A 22,400-nucleotide genomic window follows, 5' to 3' on the forward strand; every position below is an offset into this window, starting at 1 on the left:
TCAAAACAATTTGCACTCAATAGGTGACACTCACAACCCATGCACGTCAGAGACACAGTTGACCCTACATAGCGGGTGCTACATGCATGGTGAAACACAACCGCTGTTGACCCATCTCTCTCTTCACAGTTGGTACTGGTCCATCTCTCTCTTCACAGCCGATGTTGGTCCATCTCTCTCTACACAGCCGGCGTTGGTCCATCTCTCTCTTCACAACCAGCATTGATCTATCTCTCTTCACAACCGACATTGGTCTATCTCTCTCTTCACAGCCGATGCTGGTCCATCTCTCTCTTCACGGTCGGTGTTGGTCCATCTCTCTCTCCACAGCCGGTGCTGGTCCATCCTCTCTTCACAGCCGACGCTGGTCCTGGAACCACAGACGGTGTTGCCCCCTTTTTAACATACTCCTACAGCTGAGCATGATACTGTGTTCGGGAAATTTTTGGTCCTTACACATTTCCTCATGTTAACCACATGGAATTTCACATATACTTCAATATGACTTTTGTACCATTATTAAAAAAATAAATTTTTGGGAGAAAAAGGGTTTGATAGGCCACATTTCCAACAAGTAATTCAAAGACATAAAATTTATATTTTTTTTAGTGTGTATAATTTTTGAGTTCTTATACACCTTTATTTATTCTGGCGTGTGTTCCATCCTAGGACATGATTTTATTGTGCACTTTTAAAACCGGTGCTCAGCAGGACATCCATCACATTTTGGGGTCCTAAATATATGGGTGAGGTTTGTATAGAGCTGAGGTTCTAAACCATCAAACTAGAGCGCACCGTCAAATAGCATCAAGAAATGGTTTCAATACTGAAAACCGTTGTGATAGCCTTAAAATATATTTTCATCTGTAATTATAAAATTTAAAGCTTAAAAATAGTGTAGATCGAGTAGATCGAAAATCTTGAAAACTGAAATTCAAAAAATACATTATTTCCAAAACTTGAAATCCATTTTTTCTCCTATCCATGTACCTTGATGTTAAGACGATCAATTTGAGCATAAAAAAACCTCTTCTAGTGAAAATTTTGAGGTGCGCTCTAGTTTGATTGTTTAGAGCCTTGCCTTTATATAAACTTTTTCCTAAATATTTTCATGTGGTTTCGTGGGTTGGGTGGGGTCAACTAAGCCTTGTTTGGACCCAGATACCAGGGTCGGGTTGGGTCCAAGTCATTTGGGCCCCGACCAAGGTCTAGAAATTAAAAGAACAGTAAGTTTTATTACAATTGTATATAATATATACTTATATATTTTTATATATTTTAGGAAAAATTACGTATATATCTATTATTATCAAAATACCCAATACTTTCTGTTATTACTGGAATGTCCATTTTTTTTACTTCATAACAATTTTTTTAAAAAATAACAGTTTTATCCTTTTGCGGTTGTTGAACAACCGAATTCGATGAATTATTTGTTATTCAACTACTGGATATGGCGTCGATAGATTAACGTTCATATTCTCTGCCCTCTACGTCTATGCGAGTTTTACCCATTTTTGGTCATTGAACAACCGAAATGGTTATGATTTCGGTTTGATAGTTATAATTGTTTATCTTATCTGCTCTCAACATCTGTTCTCTATGAGTGCGCGTCTTTGCTTTGTGAGTGCTAAAGAAAGGTAGTTAGTAACTCTCTCCCAAATAACCTAACTGTATAGCTATGTGAAGCTCAGGATTTATTTTTTATTTTGACAATATTTCTCGGATTGTATAAAATTTTGATTATAGAGTTTATACTCAAGCACACTAGTTCTTTCTCGTGAAATTGATTTAGTTTCAATTAACTTGTGGGCCGATTTTGATTGTATAAGATTTTTAAAATTTGGGGGTTTTGAGAACTAGGAATTTTGGGGTCTCTGTAGAACTCGAAATTTTACAAGATATTGTATTGTGTGTTAACTTTGATACTCTTAGATAGTTTTAAGTACATATTTGTGATAGATTTGGTGATATCTTAGGAAAGGGTTGATTTTTATTGTTGATAGATTGAGTAGCTTAATAATGAAAATTTGTATGTGATTTATGATTCAAGTACATATTTACTTCGAACATTTTGCAAATTCTTGTGGTTTTAGGAGTACATAGGATATAAATTATTGGCTTCAATATTTTGGATAGAATAATTCGTGACTAGATTTATTTGAGAGCTCACTCGATATGTGACTTAGCATTGTTTTATTGATTCTATATGCAAATGCATTATGAGTTATTGTTGTCTCGATATTCATTCCTTGTATTATCATGTTCTTTTGATAGAGTAGTACTAGGTTATGGTCTACAACACTAGGTCCATAACATTAGGTTTAATAACACTAGGTTCTTTTGATAGAGTAGTACCGTTTTTTTAGGTCTTATGGTCTAAAATTGATCAATTTTCTATTTAATAATAGCATGTCATTATTCTTTATTGTTATTCAGTTAAGTTTTGCATATGTAACTTTATGATTAACATGGTGACCATATGAGGTTTCAGTGAATATGAATCGTGTATATCCTGATGGGGGATACCCAAGAGGTCCTTAGGACCCTAGTTTACTTCAGCTTCATCCAGAACATTCATCCTATTTCATATGGGAAGGACATGTATATGTATGTATTCATCAGCCCTTTCTATTAGTTTATTATTTTTCAATAAATTGTAGTCTGGTTTAAACGTCATATGGGAAGTACATGTATATATATTAATACTCAAGTGTTGTCTATTTGTTGTATTCCAGGAAAAACAAGAAATTAGAAATCGATGAAAAGACTTTTCAATTAAACGATTGGCATCTAACCGATGAGCAAGCTCAATTAGTGAGTGCTTCTGGGTTAGGTGCTCTATCTATTATCCAACCAGGTCGCATTGATCATCCTTTGGTCGCAGCCAATGCAGAGAGGTGGTGCTTTGAGACCAATTCATTTGATTACAACATTCTAATTGGTGAGATGACACCCATATTATTCGATGTTTATGAGATATTGAGACTGGCTGTGGATGATGACCCTGTTATATGTCGTCCTACTAGTGACCTTCGACAGTTCATAGAAAACAATTTGGGTATAGTCCCAACTGATGGCAACTCGACAGTCATCAAGCACTCATGGTTGAAGGCTAACTTTCACACATTGCCACCTGATGTAACCCCTGTGTAAGTTGTTAGATATACTCAAGCCTACCTTCTTTACCTCATCAGCGTTACCATTTTCGCAGATTCATCGGTTGCAAAAGTGCCAACGAGGTACTTACAATTCTTTGAGGATATTGAGGAAGCCAACAAATATGCTTGGGGTATTGCAACCCTTGTATATCTTTATCGTTCCCTTGAAAAAGCTTGTACTTTCAAGTGAAGACATTTTAGTAGTTTAGTCACTCTTACGTAGGTAAATTCTATTTTTCTATCTGACATAAGTCTAATAATTAGACTACTTTCCAAAAAAAAAAAAAAATACTTATCATATGTTGATGTAATGTAGTGCTGGTCTTATGAGTATATTATGTAATGAGGCCCATACCGCATAGTATCTCTGCTAATATGCATCGGGCAAGAATTGGACAAGAATTGGATAACCTCCAACCTAATGAGGTTAGTGTATATTTTGATATTACAAGATTTATTATTGATTAATTTTAATTGTATTTAAGTATTTGTAGTTGTTTATTGACTGATTGTCGTATGTTTGATTTCATATAATATAACAGCTAATATGGAATCCTTATTTCAACCTGATGAGGCAATTTCATATGATAGGCGGTAGGCATTTGAAACCGCAATGTACTTAATGACCTTGATATTTGACGATATTACTGAACCATATATGTCAGATCGTGTGTGCCGGCAGTTTGGAGCGTGTGCCGGCAGTTTGGAGTGAAACATGGCATTCCAAGAAATCCCATATATGTTGGTAAGAGGTCTAGTAGACAAGGTGGGCAGCAAGATTGGAGAAATGTAAATTTTGACAAGATCCATCAGTGGTTGACTTGACATGAGCCCATGATGCCAGACATTGAAGTGGATACTACCATGGGTTGCCCTCAGAGGAGTACAAGGTCTGGTACAACCGAGTGTCCCATCCTATAATCCATAATTTCGCTAACCCACCAAAGACATATTGCAACCTGCTAATCAGGAAGAATAAGAGGTGGTTCCTATACATGAGCCACATTATATAATGAGACATTGAGGTTATAATGACCAGTTGGTATATTTATATGACCTACAATTTTTTTAATTTTGTACTTACCTATAGGAAGTGGTTTAAATATTATAATTACCTATCTTGTCTGCTTATTTTCGGTTGTTCAACAACCGAAAATGTTTGACTAATGTAGATCTTGACTGCTTATTTTTGGTTGTTGGACAACCGAAAATATCACTGCATATTATAGAAGCAATATATATGTATCAAACATTTTTAGTTGTTCAACAACAAAAAATATGACATTTTCGGTCATTGAACAACCGAAAATATCACTGCATATTCCAGACGCTTGCTGGAACCCAAAATGTCGTATTTTTGGAACCCAATAAATAGTAATATAAAAAATGTAATAGTAACGCAAAAAGTCATTTTGGAAATAAATAGTAATACATACAAAAATATAATATTGTATTAATTGTGACAAAATTCATCAACAGTATTAGGCAAGAGTAAGAAAGGTACCAACCAAGACCAGACAGAGAGTCAAACTCTTCAACTTTGTGCGATACTGTATTATTGTATTGGGGGGCAAAAAAGTTCGTAGGATACGTATTGCGAGACACAAATTTTTAATAACCCTAAAATATCAAGAAAAAGACTCCTTTATGCTTTTATGTTTTGTTTATTCGCGGGTAAATTATTGGTTTTTCAAAAACCAAAATGTCTAAATTTTCGGCTACTGAACAATCGAAATTCTAGCCATTTCGGTTGTTCAAAAAATGAAAACTTTAAATTTTTCATTGTTGAACAACCGATTTCGATAGAATTCGTTAGTTCAATAACCGAAAAAGTAAAAAACTGTTTTTTTTTTAAATTTCGGTATGAAGTAAGAAAACGGACATTCCAATAATAATGAAAAATATTAGGTATTTTGACAATAACAAAAAATATAACAGATTTATACGTAATTTTCCCTATATTTTATATCAGATCGGGACTATATTTTATATCAGATCGGGACGGGTTCTATGACCTAAACCCGACACTAGATAGGGTCCAATTCAAAGTGAGATCAACCAGGTCCCAGATCTGCCCCACTAGTTCCAATACATGACCCAGACCATCGACCTGCTGACCCAACCTCATTTCCACCGCTTAAGGGAACGAATTCAAGCCCTAACCCTCTAATATTTGGGCGTCGTCCAGGCAGTGACGTTACATAATCCTCTAAATTTATCTGTTTTCTTTCTTTTTGAATATTGTGGATCCCAAATTGTAAGTAGAGAGTATCAATTTGAATTTTGGTGATAAAGAGTATCTTCCTTAAATATTTCCATTCAAGCTTGAAAGCAGACCAGGTCTCTAGATTCGCTCGCGGTGATTAAAGTTCTCACTCATCAACTTTGTACCCTCACCATCTTACCTCCTTTCCTGCTATTTACTCTTTAAATTCCTGCCATCTCTTTCAACTTGCAGTTTCTCTCTGCGGAGTTTCTTCAAAAATTTGAATATTCGAAACTCATTTCAATTGCATAAAGATCCAATCCTTAGGGGGTTTAAATAAGGTACTCTGGTGAATAAACTGTTGATTTGAGGATTCGGGGGATGTGATTTATGAAAAATTAGATTTTTTTCTTGTCAAAGATTTTTTTTTTAATTCTAGGGTTTGTACTTTACTGTGGTAGTAAATGAGGTTGATGGTGGTTTTTAATGCGTAAGTTGTGTTTTATTGCTTGTTACAGATTTTGGGAGAGATGGTTGGTGGAATAGGTACCATGCATGCTGATCGAGTCCTTGCTGCTGGTAAAAGGTCTATTAAGGATCGTCTCGATGGAGACTTCGATGATTCTTATTCTCAAGGGAGACGTAATAACAGCGGCAAGAGGTGTGTTCTTAGTTTAGGTTAATTTGTTTGTTATTGCTTTGCCTTTTGGCTTTATATAGTGGGTTTTGATTGAACCAGTCTACCTTTTGGCCCTTATATTTGCAAACATTCAATTTGATCCTGAAAAGCATGAAGTATGGACATGACGTCCAGGATTAAGTGCTTATTTGTAGAACTCGTTCATATGTTTCTCTTTGATGATTACAGTGTCTTCATCTCCTTCTCAGTAATCATCTTTTATTTAGTTTGTTAATGTCATGATCTCACAAATAAATAAGCAAACATGTTACTGAATTAAAAATAATGAAAAGAAATCTGGTATGGAGGGTAGGCTTTTAAAAGAGCGTCCTCCTCGGAGAATAAACTTCCAAACGTCACTTAGGGTACCATCTCCTCTAGGGTTCTCCTCAAAGAAACACCCAAGTGCCTGCTCATTTTCATTCAAATCCTCTATTTCTCCCTCCTAAACTTAGGAAACCCAAGATAATTTAAGTCCACCTTTACTCCATACCCAAACTCTAATTTGAACTTCAATCTCTATCTTCTAATTTGATCATGTTAGGTTTTGGGTTTCTCTCTAGAACCAAATTCGTCTCCCCTAGGCCAGTGCTGAATTTAGGAGTGAAAAGTTAGATTTCTAAATCAAAACCGAGTTTTGTGTGATCTAGAGAACTGAAATAATCCTCATCCATCTGCTCCAGATGCTAGAGATATGAACACCCTTCAATCCAATTCCCACCAAAGGATAGGGTTTGAGATAGTAGATGATAAACACTCGTTAATCTGGTTTTGCCTAATGGCCAGGATACTTGAGTCAAAGAGTCTGAAGTCAGTAGATGGACGCATATTGGTCTTCAACTTCGAGCTCAGGAGTGTGAGATAGTCTCGCTTCCTTCAAAGTATTGAATGCCCCCAAAACTTAAAATAGGAACCCAGATGAAATCGGGTTCAGGGAAAATTTTCTAGGCTAGTGCTAATTTAGTTATACACTGCTTGAATCAATGGGTTGCACGCTCACAACTTTGTCTAAAACCACGGCATCAGATTTGTCTCCCAAGGCAACCATATTAACAAATATCGTTTGACATTTCCAACACAAAGACATGTATATTAAAGTCTTAGATGTGAACAGAGAGTCCATTTTCTGAAAAAAATATAATAGAACTGGAACAATTACTTTCCAATGTTATCATGTACGTATAGGTAAAATGAAACTATCTAATTACATTCCATAGGATGAACATAAATGAATGGCATCAAAACGATGGATGTACATGTAAGATGATCATAACAAAGATAGATTGGTATCCTCATGGCACATCAATTGAAAACATAGTTTATCACTTTGATGAGATATTAAAAAATTTAGTGACTTCTAGGATTCTAAGATGGAGAGAGAGTGTACCTTCATTTTAATAAGATATTAAAAAAAAGTCTTTTAAGAGAAAACTGAGGTTTTTTATATAGGAGTACTATGGGTTTACACCTCATCATGACATATGTCAATAAGTTAAAAAGATCAATCTCATGACAATTACATCATGTCATAAATAAAGCAGGTGGCGTAATGAAGCAAGGTGTCAAAAAGTGGTGAAAAAGGTAAGCCTTTAGGTGAATCTTGGCATCTACACTAATGTGTTGGTCTCTTGATCATATAAAATTTTGTGATCTTATGGCTGCATCAAACATGTGTTGTTTTAAAGTGCATATCTCTTAGAATAAAAGAAAATAAAAAAGAAACGGTTAACAGACCTGTTTTTATTCTTTCCTAAACTTGGAAACCAAAATGCTTTAAATCCACATTCTAATGTGAACTATATATACATATATATCTATATATATATATATATGTATACTTTTTTCTATTAACATCAATCCCTATTTTTCCTAAAAAATAGCATCAATCCCTATCTTCTAATTTGATCAAGTAACCAACTAAATCAGATATAAATTCTTATACCAAGAACTAGGATCATAACTATCAATAGCTTTCATTCCCAAAAAAAAAGAAAAAAAAAAACAAAGAAGAAAAGAAAAAGCAAAGGTAATACCTTTATATGTTATCTGTTGCAATGTTTACTTACTAGTTATTAGTATTTTTTTTTGTTAAGAAGCGCTGTGCATGCTCAAAAATTAAAAATAGAGAAAGATTTCATGCCATTGTTACTTGTCAAATATCCTAATAGACACATTCTAATGTAGGAGTCTTGCATGTTTTTATATCTCCCCGAATACCAGGACCCTGTCTTAGGATGAAACCTTGTTGGATCGAGTTCTATCGAGTCCTTTGGGAACTCGTGAGAAACTTTTGAAATTTCTTCCCATTGCTTCATCCTCGTTGCAGACTTCTTAGATGTTTGCATACGTATGAATTATATAGTCCCTAAGTCTTTCTAGCATTGCATCAACAATGTCGATAGACTTGAGTCATGTTTTATGCTCATGCTTTCTTTTCCCTGGCACAACTTAACAAAAAATTTTTGTTTTTACCTTTTCCATGCTCATTCATTTGGTCTATTTTGAATTATGAGCCATGTGAATTGGTTCCTTAGAGTCTTTGTATATATGTTTCATGACATGCATGTGATCTATTGTCCCAATAGACTTGGTTCAATTTCACATTTTGTTTGTTGTAATAATGTTGTCTGATAATCACTTTTGTCTACGGTTGGAACTTGAATGGTCCCAATATATTGCGTCTAATAGAGGGAGGAAGAGGGATTGGAGGAGGGTAGGGTTAGCAATGGGCCAGGTGGCCCATTTTGGCCCTCTAAAAATTGGGCTTAGGCCACAAACCGAGGGCTGGGACATTGTCGAGCCACCACTGCCCAAGGGTAGGGCCGGGCCTAGGCCTAGGCCATGACAAGGCTGGCCAGACCTGTCCAACCCTTTGTTTCCTTTTCTTTTTTTTCCTTTTTTCTGTTCAAGTGTATTGGGCCTAGCTCGGCCCAAGCTAGAGCCGAGTTTGGGCCAGGACTTCTTTGACCCAGTCAGGCTCGGGGCGGTCCTTTAGAGACAAGGACGGGGCTAGGGCTAGCGTTGCCCGGGCCCAAGTCGGGCCTGTTGTCAGCCTTAGAAGGGGGAGTGGGTGACCATCCTTTGGAGTAATATTTTGTGCATGCATCATTTACCGTTTTTGTTTGGCTTCGTAATAGACCTCTTAGTTTGTCTCTTTCATTGGAAGCTAGGACATTCATGACATGCCTGTTTGCTTAGTATATTGAGTCAAAGGTTTTGGCTACCTAGTTATAAGACTTTGGTTTTTTAATAATCAGGAAATGCAGAAAGTATGATAGCATGAAAGAGGAAATAATACAATTTAAGAATTAGTCACCAAATAAAATAATAATACTAAAAAATATGGCCCCATGTGATTTAATCACTTCGTTATTTGAACTCATCTACTAAAAGAATTGTATCTCCGCATTCAAATCCATAATAAACATAAATTCACTGCTATAATTATTCTTAATGTCACAACTATAATTGCAGTCCACTGACAAAATAAAATTAAACTCTTTTCTGTCTTGTGGAATGTCTAAGATTTACATTCGTGAAGTCAATAAGACAGGAGGCTGAAATATCTTTACTTTGTGATTTTCTTTATGGGCTCTTTGAGTATCAGGTCTTCCATTTCCACCAAACCATGTATATTATCCTGAACCAGTCATAAAGACTGGAAGGATTGTTTAAGTAATGAGAATGTTGCATTGGTCGAAACATGCGCAATAAATGCCAAATTGTTGGACTACCTAAAAAAAAAAATTAAAAAAGAAAAATTTGCAGCTAAAATAAAAGATCCAAGAAGCAAAATAGTGAAAGAAAAATATTTCGAGAAAGGTCCGTTCCGGCCTCTCTCCCCGGATCCTATAGTTCTGGCCTCTCTTCTGGCCCCCTACCTTCCCTACCCTCCAAACATTATGATTCTCTTCCAAGTAAGGTTTGTTCCGTTTCGGCCCCTCTTCCCCATCCCTTCATTGATCCTTTTGCTACTCGTTTGGCCCCGACAGCGCTTGCTTTTATACCTCCCCACCCTTATGTTGTCTCCTCGACTCCCCTCAACTCCTTACCCTTGCCTTTTCTGGTGACCCCTACCCTCCACAGCTTCACTCTACTCCCAAGCCATTTCCATCCCTCCACAACCGATTTTACCCCGATACTGCTTTCCCTTCCTCCTCAACCCCCTCTTCTGACCCTCCTCTTTTCAACCCTCCACCTCTGTCCCCTCTTCCAAACCCACCAGTCCCTTGCCACTTTTCTCCCCTCTTCCAGACCCACCGGCCTCCACCACCCGTGTTATTACTCCTCCCTGATCTCTGCCCTTCCTGTCCCCTTGAACCCTCTCTTCCCTCGCCTTTGGTGCCCTCTTGCTCATCCTCCTCGCCTTCTTCGTCGACAACCATGCCTCTCATCCTACTCCTTACCCCATACTTGGCCTCATCAGTGGACTCAGAGTATGTGGACAGCGTCGACGACGGATAGGGCAGTATCAAGGAGGTCCTTAGGTTCATGGGTTTCCCCTATGAAGGACCCGAGGGCCCCTTTCATCTCTTCTTCCAGGCAGACGCTTAGAGCAGGCTCAACGTAAGGATTAAAGGCTATGGGGAGGTGCTCAACCTCTACTCAAACGTAAATTATAACAGACCGTCCGCTTTTGTGCCACCTTTGCTGGCTGAGGCCTAGTCTCTCCCACCGGACTCTCTCTTGAGAAGGTCTCCTAGACTAGCACCCCCCTAAACCCCCTTATTTCCTTATGAAGATACTGTCATGGAATGTCCGGGGTTTGGGACAAACCCTCAAACGCAATGCAGCTCGGGACTTGTGCGTAGGACAACCCTACCACTTTGGTGCTTACAGAAACAAAACAACCCCAACCCTCTCTTCACCTAATTCGCCAAGTCTGGGGACGTAGACCTTGCTAGTGGGTGTCTTTGCCTGTTGTTGGGGTCTCAGAGGGAATCTCGGTCATTTAGAAACCCCTAGAACACGCCCTCTTGTCCTCTCACAGAGGGGACTTCGTCATCACTATCCTCCTTTCCAGTGTCTCCGATGGATACCCGTGGAAATTCTCAGCCACTTATGGCCCAAACTCTGCTGCGCACAGAACTGTGCTTTGGGACGAGCTCGACCTCGTTGCCACCCTCCCTCATCCCTCGTGGCGCCTCGGGGTGATTCCAATATTACTAATGGTCCTTTGAGAGGAACTCAAATTCCAACATCTTGCAAGGGATGATTGGTTTTTCGGACTTCATCTTGCGCAACGAACTTAACGGCATCCCACTCCAGGGAAACCGATTCACCTGGTCAGACCACTCCTCTCAACCCTCTCTCCAAACTTGATAGGTTTCTCCTCTCCACGAACTGGGACGATAATTTTCCTGGCTCTCATGCCCTAGCTTTACCTTCTGACTATTGCCCCACATTCTGGACACACTTTCTGTTTCGAGAGGTCCTAGACCGTTTCTTTTCAAGCTCTCTTGGCTTGACGAGGCTCTTGTATACTCCCTCATCTCCACTTGGTTGGAGCCCTTCTCCCCGCTCGTCTCGGGTAGGGCACGATACAAAATGCAAACCAAAATTCAACTCCTTAACCATTCAGTCAACTTTTCTCACCTCAAGAGTACTCACCTTGCTGCCATTCATGCTTTAGATCTCACTGAAGAATCCCGGACCCTGTTGAGCTCGAAATCAAACCTTAGAACTTAGTACAAACTCGAGTGCTTCTCCACCCTCAACAAAGAAGAGATTTTTGGTTTAAGCAGTCCAGGGTTAAATGGCTCCGCTCCGGGGACCATAACACCAGATTCTTCCATAGTATAGCAAACTGCCGACGACGGGACAACTCTATCTCCACAATCAAGGATGGAAATAAGATTTTGGACCAATCCCCCGAAATCGAAGCAGGCATTTTATCCTTTTTCCAAACTCGTTATTCTACCCCCTTGGGTCCCAAACCTAGGATGCCGGATCTATAGTTCCTTGTAGTTCTTGCTCATTGGGTCCAGTGGTTGGAACGACCATTTTCTGAATTAGAAATCCAGGCTGCTTTAGCGAAATTGGGTTAAGACAAAGCACCAAGCCCAGACGGCTTCCCAATGGCTTCCTTCAAGCTTTTCTGGGAAACCTTCAGGCTCGATTTCATGGATTTTTTGAAGAATTATTCCATTGGGGAATCCTTCACAAAGCCATGAACGTGACCTTTATCGCTCTTGTCCCAAAAATCAAAGGGCAGAAGAACTGAAGGACTTTCGACCAATCAGTTTGGTCAACTCCACATACAGGATTATATCCAAAGTACTGCCTTAGGCTTAAAGAGGTCCCCCCCTTCGTGATATCTCTCTCCCAGAGTGCCTTCATCAAAGATATGTAGATCCATGACGGGTTCCTAGTGGCCGAGGGAGAGGTAGGTATTGGGGTGAGAGGCCTGGTACTCGACGAGGAGAGAGAAAGGTATGGGCGAAAATGAACCAAATGTATGGTGGAAGGCCAGTCAAAGGGGTTGGATGGGTACATGTTAAGTGGGAGGAGGGTAGGCTCGAGGGTGGGAGAGGCCAGTGTGTGGGGGTGACCAGAGAGGTTGGGAGGGGAGAGGGTGGGGGGAGAAGAGAGAGTAGGACCCTTGGAGGTGGAGGCGTATGGGTGACAGGCAGGGAGCGATGGAGGAGGGGAGGGGGGGGGGAAAGACCGAAGAGTTAGGGCAGGGGGAAAGATGCAGATAGTTTAAAGGAACAGGGTAATAGGGTTAGGAAGAAGAGGGTTGGAAAAGGAGGGGTAAAGGGGGTTGGAAGGAGAGGGATAAGGATATGGCAATGAAGCAGAGGAGGGTGGTGGGGCACTTGAGGAGTTGGGGGTAAAGGATTGAGGGGAGTCGGGTAAACCAGGTGGGAGTGGGGAGGTAAAAAAGATAGAGTTGCGGGGCTAGGATCAGAACCAAACTAAGAGGCTCGGGGTTAGGAATATAATTAGATCTAACTTGACAAATGGGGATGAGACATGGGGGGTAAGGAAGGTAGGGTGCGAGAAGGAGGGCCAAGACCTCATGATCCGGGGGTTAAGGTCATCGGATTCCACTGCCAGAGTTCCGACTGGAAAAGGGGGCCACTCCATAGGGCAAGAGGGGCGGGGTGAAGGTTGAGGAGGTTCCTCTAGGGTCTGAAAAGCAGGGGGTATCAGGGGATTGGAGGGCCCAAACTAGGGGGTCTCGGGGGGAGAGGGTGGTTTAAGGTATTGGGGTTCGATGGGTGAAGGAGCAGAGGGGTGGGATGAGGGCGGCAACGAGATGTATAAACCAAGGAGGGGATCTTCGTCAAAGGTAGGGAATGAGGGGGAAGGGGTTTGTAGCGGAGGGAGTTTGGAAGAGAGAGGACCATGAGAGGAGGTGGAAAAGGTAAGGGGGAAGGCAGGATCAAAAAGAGGTCGGGGGAGGAGGGGTAGAGAAAGAGGGGGAGAAGAAGGTGGGGTTGGAATCTCGAGGGGAGGAGGGGAGGGATGGGGATAGGTGTCCTTGAAAGGATTCGATGGGTGAAGTGGGGAAGACGAAGGGGAAGCTGAAAAGGATTGATCCATTGGACAGACGACGACAGCCAAGGAGTGGCTCTCCCTAGGACCGTTGGCCCCATTTCTCAATAGCCTTGAAGTCGTCCCTCCTGAGTTGAAACGAGCCCACTCGGGATGAGTGAAGTTTTGATATAAGAGGGTTGGAGACCTCAACCGAGGTGGAAATAATCAGGAAGGCATGGGCAGCTAGATAAGAGCTAGAAGCCCAGAGGGGTTGAGAGAAGGGGGAGGGGAGGAGGAAGACACCACCTGTGCGTACGTGGTTTGAGATGAGGAACCCGCGCCACCCAAGGTAGAGGAGGATGGGGGGATGGGGACGGAGGCGTGGTGGGAGTATAAGCTATAGATCTTGGTCCAGTCCGAGGGGGGGAACCACTTCTCCTTGGAGGCCATGGATTATTACCATAACCCATGTCAAGGTTTCATGTCTTCTCAAGTGTCTTCTATAAACTAGGTCAACATTATAAAAATAAAAAATAAAAAATTGTCTTCTAATATGCAACATTGCTTCTTTCATACGCATTTTTTGTCATGGCTGAAATGGCATATTGGAAATGTTTTATACTTTTGTCAAATTAAGGGCATCTTACTTCTATTCTAAGAGGCATTTACATCATCGGCATGCTAGTTTTTACAAATCTCTTCATTTAGTGGTTGTCAGTGTTCTAAATTTGTCCAGCCAGCTTGAAACCAGAGGGAGACTGGTCTGAGCCCCCCGCAGAATCGGGACATGGACCAGTTCACCTAAAACATCATGTCTTTAAAGAGATTGTAAAACTTTGCTCTTACAATAAATTTGGATTTAAATTAACATTAAATGGATTCCATTCCCAAACATGTAAAAACTTTGTTTTATGTTTTTTATTTTTTTAAATAATTGACTGAGTCGGCTGAGCTGGCTTGTGCCCTGTTTGCTGAGCCAGCTCGGAACCGGCAGGTCACCTGTTCGGTTGCCTGAGCTGGTTTTTAGAACACTGATGTTAGCCCTAGGTAGCTGGTTATTGTTTGAGCAATTTGATATGTCATCACTTCATTGCTTGACCAATCGTATGGTTTCCTATACTTAATTGAATGGTTTCCTATACTTAATTAAGTGGGACTTGTGCAGGCAGCGCCAAAATGATGATAGGTGGAAGCACGATCTTTATGATGATGGAGGTGAAATTCCTCAAGTTTCGAGTACGATTAATTGCTGCCTCAGAACTGCCAAACTTTGTGTCCTGGGCGTTCTTTTGCTTACTAATATTCATTCTTTTGCTTACTAATACTGTATGTTTCTGCTTACATAATTTTTGTGGGTTGACAGTGTTGCTTTTACCTTTCATGCATGTACAGATTCCAAGGTTGGTTCCAAGGATCTACGGTTAAAGTTACAACGAAAGGCTTCACAGCAGGCGTCTCAAAGTTCACGTCTCCCACAAACAAGTGTGGGTGATTTGCGGGAAAAGTTATCTGGTATAATACATTCACAACCATCAAATACAGATCAACCTAATGTCAAGCTTGTGCCTGATGCTGCCAAAACTGTGAAGAAGACCATTTCATCTAATGAATTGGGTGGCATGGATGGCAAGAAGATTGTCAATCCTTCTATGACTGAAAAGAGGGTACAGCAGAAGGTACCTTTTTATATACAAATGTGTGAATGACTCAATGTGAGGTTTTGCTTGCATTTTGATGTATTTATTATCCTTTCTTTTCATAAGGCAATGCATAGAATCGCTCCAATTAGTCATTGTTATGAAGTTTCTCACCTCCATGATGAGAAGATTTCAATAGATCCAACATTTCTATACTATTTAATGTTGTAAAGTGCCTCGAGCGAGAGGGTGGCTCACCCTGCCTAGAAAATTTAAGCACTCACCTAGGCAGGTGCTGGAATCTTGTAGTCAAGGAACCCACAAACACAAACAAACACACGTGCAGAGGTTGCAGGTGATGGAGGACAAGTGGTTTGAAACTGAAAGTTATTTTTCATGCATGCCGATCTTCTCTACCAAAGGAAATACATATCACACAAAGGTCGGCATGAGTTAACTCAAGAAGCTTATGTCTAGTCAGCATGCTCCAATATCATCTTCGAGGCATAACAAGTTTTTGCATTAATTTTTTGAAATATTGAGTTGTCATTGTCTGATTAACTCAACTCTTTTTCAGAATTTGTTCACTTGGACAGTAGTAGTTTTAAGCATGACTACAGGATTCTTGTAGTTTCCAGAGCTCTGACGCATGGTGATCCCCTATCTCTCTTCTTGTTCAAATTCGTCTCTAAATGCCAATGTTTTAAAAAATGGTCTGCCTGGTGCCTAGGTGTCTTGGACAAAAAATCCGCACGCGTAGACCAAGCGGCCCTACACCGGTGGATGTACTTGGGCGGGTGCCAAGGCGGGCGCCCAAGGTTGTAAGACCTTTTTCGTGTTTTTAAACCACTCAAAAGGGCAAAAGGGGTGTTCAATCCCATCCCCGAGTTTTGCGAGCCCCCTTCTTCTCTCAACGGCTCGGACCCAGCTGGTACTTAGATTTTCGGATGCAACCTACAAACTACTCCTAGTTCACTTCCCTGCTTTATTACCGCTACAGCTTACTTAAACTCAATTACCTTACTTACAGTTAGAGAAGGTACTAATAGTTTACTTGCGAAGCTAATCTAAGGGACTAGCTACTCCGTTTACCTAAGCAACTACTTCCACTCTTACCCGGCGCCACCCAATGGCTGATATAATTAATATAGTAAGGCGAGGGGCCTTGCTACTTTCTGCTCTCGATTCGATTGGAAAAGTGCACTATGGAAAATGCAATTTTCAATCGAATCGAGCGCTGCGCTGGGCCTGGCGGGGCACTTTCCAAAGTGCCTGGCAAACTCGGGTAGGTCAGTCCTCCATTCATCCGACTGGAGGTGTGGATAACGAGGCCACCTTCACTCCATCGGCTTAAGCAGTTCGAAAAACCCTCAATATATGAAAACCCCCAAAGTAAAAAAATTACAGGGCGCCTAAGGTTCTGGGCTCCCGCCTAGGCGCTGGGTGGTGGGTGCCAGGCAGGCCGCCTAGCATTTTTTGAAACCTTGTTAAATGCACCTGTCTATTGTCCCGGCTGCTCGATGAACGACTAAGTTCAAGGTTCTAAGGTGAAAGCTGCCAGTCAAATTATTTACCACCTGAAATTTTTTGTTGATGCATTGTCCTTTTTTGTGACAGAGATGCTGTGAGGTTGTGAATCTCAAGTTGGTGCTCAGATGGTATGAGATGATGTCTCGGAAAATATTATATTTAGATTAAGTTTGATTATGAGATACTTATGTCGTAGTTGGAGGTCCTTCCCTTTAGGTTGGATTATCTTATTGGAGAGCTTCCTAGTATCTATTGATCTCCTTTTTTTTGCACCGATTAACCTAAGGAAGCTTGTGGGGTCCCATTACGGAGAGGTGTGAATGGAGATTCTCTAATTTCCTTTTACGTCCTTTGTTAAGAGGCTTCCCGTAATCTTTGTAAAATCCTAATTTACTGTATGTGCCTTTTGTTCAACTGCTGGTTGGAGCAGCACAGGGGCTAAAGAGTATAGAATGGACTTACTTTGGAAAGGAAGCAGTGAGGAAGTAAGAAACATAAATTCTATTGGTTCACCTTTGAGGATTTGTTTAAACCTTTTGACAGGGTCATTTGATCAGCAAATCTGTACTTGGTAAATTGGTGTGGGTGGTTTGCATGCAAATAAGGGGATTTGTGTACTCTTATTGTCTCATAGACTTGACAGATATTATATGACGACTTCTAAGGTGTTTGGAACTTTGGAGGTTTGTTTGTTCGGTGAGTCTTTTGAGTTTTGTTGTGGCATTACATTTAGGGTTTGTGAGAGGTCTTTTATTAGGTTCTGAAATTCTGATTCCTTGTGTGGTGCGGCATTGTGGCATTGCTGGAGTGGTTTCTGTGTTTTGATTCATGCTTTCTTAGTCATGATGTGATTGATAGTCAGGGATTTCCTGGAGAGAGAGTGCGTGATTTGGGGCTCAGTTGCAGGAACTGTCCTTGGTAGCTATTCCTGCTTCCAAAACAAGTGGTTGTTCTATACCAATGGTAATGGAAAATGAGTTCTCTGTCTGATCCTGTGTCCTGCATTAGGTGTCTTCAAGAGCTAAGTTTTGGTTTCTGTTGTGTAAATGTGACCTGGTATTCTTTGGGTAGTTTGATGTGACCTGGTATGAAACGGAGGATATGGGGTTTGTTGCTAGGGTATATCGGGAGTTAGTCTTTATTATCTGGTCTTGAGATCTCAACAATCTTTCCTGTCGCTTCAGTTGCTAAGCCCCTAACGGCTTGCAAAGTAGGCACTGTCGCTTGCCTTGTGTTGAGTAGTATGGTCCCTCCTCGAGCACTTGCTTTTGGCTGGCCTATAGACTGTGATACTTTGAGGATCTGGGTTCACATTTAGAGTTGTGGCTTGGCTGTTCCTACTCTGTGTTGTATCTGCAGAGCATATGTGGCAGCTGTAGGTCATCTCTTGATCCAATGTTTCTCTAGGGTTGCATCTTGCGGATTTCTTTTTCTCCGTTTTTTTTTTTTGAGTATGTTCACTGTTGTATTGAGTAAAAGAATTTACAAGTGTTTAGGCAACCCACAGGCCGGGTGCCCTGTACAAAAACCCCTAAGAGCCCAAAAAATGCTATACAAGCACTATATGGAACAAAAGAATAAAATTTTAAAAAATGGTTCATGTGCTAAAAAGGTGCTCAAAAGGTCCCCTGTGTGTCTTCCTATGATGCTTCTGCTTGTGTGGCTCCCTCTTTGGTAAGGGTTTCTGCGACAGCGTTGGCTTCCCTCCAGGTATGCCTCCAAAAGACGTGAACAGGCCTGCAAATTTGGAAAATCTTGTAAAAAATATGGTCCAACCTCCAAGGGCAAGGTGAGGATCCTGTGGCCCATGCCAATACATGATTGAGTCCCCCTCGATAACCAAAGTAGGGCTCCAATGAGGGTTGTAGTTCTGAGCGCCTTTGAGAATATTGGAGTCTGAATCCAATAAAATGGGAGTAGGAAAAGAGGGTGCAGCTGTTCTTGTATCTGAATATTCCCCCTATGCCTGCTGGGCTGGGGTTGCCTAGGGTGCAGCCACCAAAGTTGGGTTTGGATTGGCCAGGTTCTTGTGGCATCGAAAGCATAGTTGTTGGGTGCAAGTGCGTTCCCGGGAGCGGGAGCGGGCTCAGGTCCACGGAATCGTAGATTGTTGGAAGCTCCTTGTGGTTGGGATTGTCATCTGTACGATACTATAACAAAGGGAGCGCGATTCCATGGGGAAGGAATCGCAATAGTATGTTTTAAGGGATCAAGAATGATGCGTGGGTTCACAGTACCAGTGGGCACAAAACTGAATCATTGCATATGAAATAGAGAAAAAATCATATGCACTATGTCATACACTTGAGAACCGCGGCGGATCACGAAATAGGGATCCGCTTTTCATCCAAGATTCCTAGCTGGAACCACAGCATCGAGGTTCTGGAGCAGATCTGTGACCTTTCCTACAATGTTCCAGCAACTATGGTCCAGAGAGAGGCACGAGTAATGTGGGTGGGCCTTAGATTCAGCGTGGCCAGCCAGTCTTGATGAAAATCTGAGTATGAGAAGTGCTTGAAGGGTTTGCTGTTTTTCTCCCAAAAGATGACCAGGGTTTTTACCCTTTCTTTCAGGGCTTTGATGGTAGTCTCTGCCGAAAGGTCCTACTGTTTCTCTTAGTCCAAATAACCCATGACTTAGCTGTCACGAATGCCCTCCACAGGAGGATCCGGTGAGGTATCAGGACAGAGTGACCCACGCCCAGTTGAAGAGTTGTAGGAGGTTGCCCCAAAGGGTTCTTGCAAGGTCGCCGTCGGGAAATAGATAGTCATTGGTTTCTTCCTCCACTGTGCACATTGTGTATCTGGGGGAATTCTTCCTTGACTTTTTCGGCATATGTTGGTTAGATAAAACAAAAGTTACCTAGGAGTACTTGAGGGTTTGGCTATGAATTATTTGAGAGGATTTGCTTAACGATATCTTTGAGGGAACCTAGAATAATGACAGGATCTTCGCTGCAAAATTTGTGAGTATTCCAATTGCTTGGTAGTGGGGACCTGGATTAGAGATTTGGTAGTTTAATGGGATCTCATCCACTAGGATTTCAATGGAACTGTGAAGGAGGATTTAATCTGGGATTGACTGATAGTGCCCCAAGAACTTTATAGGTCTACTTCCCGGTGGCCCAAGCCACCTATGGGGTCTATCAACGTAGATTTATATCTTCAATGATAGATATCTTTGCCATAGGAGTCGGAAAACTTATTTGGATTAAATAATATGTTCATTTGACTGTTCAAAGGGTGTACTTTAGTCAGGCTTAGCACAGTTTTAAAATAAATTTAGGAAATTTAATACTCGGGAAAATGGAATTTGACCGCAGAAATTTGGATTATTTTATCAGTCTTTTAAGGAAAAGGTTTGTATAAGGTTGCAGCCTTAAAATGTAGAACTAAGGTGCACTTAAAAAATCCATCATAGAAGGTTTTTTTGATGTTGGAAAAACGTCTAATTGGTCGTCTTTACATCAAGATGTATGAATATGAAAAGAAAAAAAATTGAGTCCTAAAATAGTGTATCTTGCAACAAATTATATAGACCTTCCATTTTCAAGATTTTCAAGTGTTTATGGATCTACTTGATTTGAACCATTTTTAGAGTTTAAGATCTTTATATTTAGAGATGAAAATAGATTTTTAGACCATCCTAAGAATTTTTAACTCCAAAATTATATTTATGATAAAATTTGGAGGTCGCCTTAATTTGATTGTTTAAGGTTGCAACCGTATACAAAGCACACCCTTCTTTAAAGAGGGCATGTATATACATTCACTTAATGGCTTAACTAGTTGTGGTTTCTTTGCATTTGAATCAGCAAATATTTGGGAGGCACTGAATTTTTCAAATGCTTTGAGATTTTCGTAGCCAGGTGCAGTAATAAGTAGGTTAAATGTGGTGAAGGTATTGGTCTTTCGGGTGTCTTCTGATGGATGTGGAAGCAATTGGGTTTGCTCACCCTATTTTGATGGGGTCAACTTTTTGAGTATGATTAGATGGTCTTGTGGTGAGGGGAGTGCGCCATGGTGAATGCTCGTCTCACTTAGGACTGGTGGCATTTGGGAGACAATGGTTTTATACTTTGACATTCATTATGATTCAAACATAGAGGCTTACTGGTAAAGGTAAAGGGGCATGTGTACTAGTGCTTAGTTGTAGAATATGGCTCGTAATTTGATGTGTATGAACCTGTATGGTTCTGTCCTGACAAATATGTGTTAGATTTGTCGCTTTGGAATTCAGTAATAGGGGAAAAACTTATTGTGTTTGTTTTATAATACTCAGTTACTTGGAACATCAAAGTTGCCGCATTAACTTGCCTCTTTATGTTTCCCTATCACTGATTTTTCTTTCTCAACTTGCAGTCATCTTTGTCGGTGAGTGGTCTGCTACAGTCTCTTGGACTAGAGAAGTATTCAATAACATTTCAAGTAGAGGAGGTATATACCCTCTAACTATCCCATGTTTTCTTGGCTCTAAACTACCTGCATCTTACTCAAACCTTAAGCTTAATCATGTTGCATCTTCAGGTGGATATGGCTGCCCTTAAGCATATGACTGATGAGGATCTAAAGGCCCTAGGAATCCCTATGGTACACTCACTTGTCTCTTTTCTTCTTAAATTTTTAGCTTTGCTAATATTTCAATTTTTAAAGATCCTAAGTGGTTTGCCCGATCCAAAACGTATATAGGAAGAGGCAATAATTCGTGCAGTCTTATTTGAATAGATTAGTCTTTGGAAAGAATCATTGCCTTTTTAAAGATGTTGAAAAAACCTTGCAAAAAACTTGTCATGGGATTAGGCCGTTTTGTTGTTAATGATCCCCTCATTGCAGAGACAGTTTCTCTAATGTATGGCATAGGTTGTGTTCTTTTATTTTTGTAATTACACTGTATGTTTTGTTTCTTTCGGTTTAGGAACTTAGGAAGCATCCGTGTTCTTTTTATCTTCACTCAGGAAGCATCATGTGGTTCTCATAATCATCCGTTAGGTTCTAGTTGTCAATCACAATTAATAATACTTTTGTAAATTTAGAGTTACATAGATTTTTGTTGGCCATTGTGGAGTCCATAATGTGCAAATAGGTGCCTAAAAGATAGGACTGGTGCATCATTTCTCAGAGTTTATTACATGTGCAGTAACTAAGTCTTTCTCTGGTGTTTGTGATTGTTATTTTAGGGTCCTAGAAAGAAGATACTCCTGGCATTGAACTCTAAAGTCAGGAACAGCTGAGATTGGGAATTTGGACCAGAAGGACCTGGTGCAGCTGTGCTTAGAAGGAATCAAGTTTGTGGCCCATTTAACTATGCTTCTACCTGCACCCACACAATTTTCTTCTATAATTCCTGATGTTGAATCAAGGAAAGCCCAATGATTATGATGTTGTATATCCAAAAGTTGATGACATGTAATTTAATGCAAGGGGGAATTCTAATTTATTTTATATATGTTGAGCACTTTTTCCATCACATAATGACAGATCGGTGGTTTGATTACTCGAAGCCTATGCCAAGGTTTATGGATATTAGCTGTTTGTGTGATAGGTTAGCATCTCGTACACTATTTAGCAAGGGAAGTGATCAGTTAGGGTTTTTGTTTCTATTTTATTAATCTTTGAAGAGGAAAAGATTGGGGTTTGAAGTTTTTTTTTTTTTTTTAATGAAGTTTTGAGGTTATTTGTTTTTCTTATCACGAAGTACATGTTTTT

General features: G+C 40.4%; 1 protein-coding gene across 10 annotated transcripts; it reads left to right on the forward strand.

Annotated features, from left to right (window-relative positions):
* Window positions 1-5,314: 5,314 nt before the first annotated feature.
* LOC18440115 (Sterile alpha motif (SAM) domain-containing protein) lies at window positions 5,315-22,188 on the forward strand. Of its 10 annotated transcripts, none has more exons than XM_006850267.4 (7): window positions 5,315-5,708; window positions 5,886-6,028; window positions 14,694-14,764; window positions 14,921-15,204; window positions 21,057-21,131; window positions 21,222-21,284; window positions 21,872-22,188. In XM_006850267.4, the coding sequence occupies exons 2-7, from the start codon at window positions 5,898-5,900 to the stop codon at window positions 21,923-21,925; spliced, it is 678 nt and encodes a 225-aa protein (XP_006850330.2). In that variant the 5' UTR covers window positions 5,315-5,708; window positions 5,886-5,897; the 3' UTR covers window positions 21,926-22,188. The 10 variants fall into 10 exon arrangements, with proteins under 10 accessions (XP_006850330.2, XP_011625554.1, XP_011625551.1 ...); XM_011627252.3 differs by having other exon boundaries at window positions 14,694-14,743; XM_011627249.3 differs by having other exon boundaries at window positions 5,315-5,548.
* The last annotated feature ends 212 nt before the right edge of the window (window positions 22,189-22,400 follow it).

The sequence above is a fragment of the Amborella trichopoda genome, chromosome 6 (genome assembly GCF_054954075.1).
Source record: "Amborella trichopoda isolate Santa Cruz 75 chromosome 6, AtrichopodaSantaCruz75HAP2 v2.0, whole genome shotgun sequence".
Taxonomy (NCBI): Eukaryota; Viridiplantae; Streptophyta; class Magnoliopsida; order Amborellales; family Amborellaceae; genus Amborella; species Amborella trichopoda.

Bases quoted from the DNA above. Each gene is read 5' to 3' on its own strand.
- LOC18440115 (XM_006850267.4), top strand. From the start codon at position 5,898: ATGGTTGGTGGAATAGGTACCATGCATGCTGATCGAGTCCTTGCTGCT. The intron at 15,205-21,056 runs GTACCTTTTTAT...CTCAACTTGCAG, and splicing joins AAAAGAGGGTACAGCAGAAG to TCATCTTTGTCGGTGAGTGG. The intron at 21,132-21,221 runs GTATATACCCTC...TTGCATCTTCAG, and splicing joins TAACATTTCAAGTAGAGGAG to GTGGATATGGCTGCCCTTAA.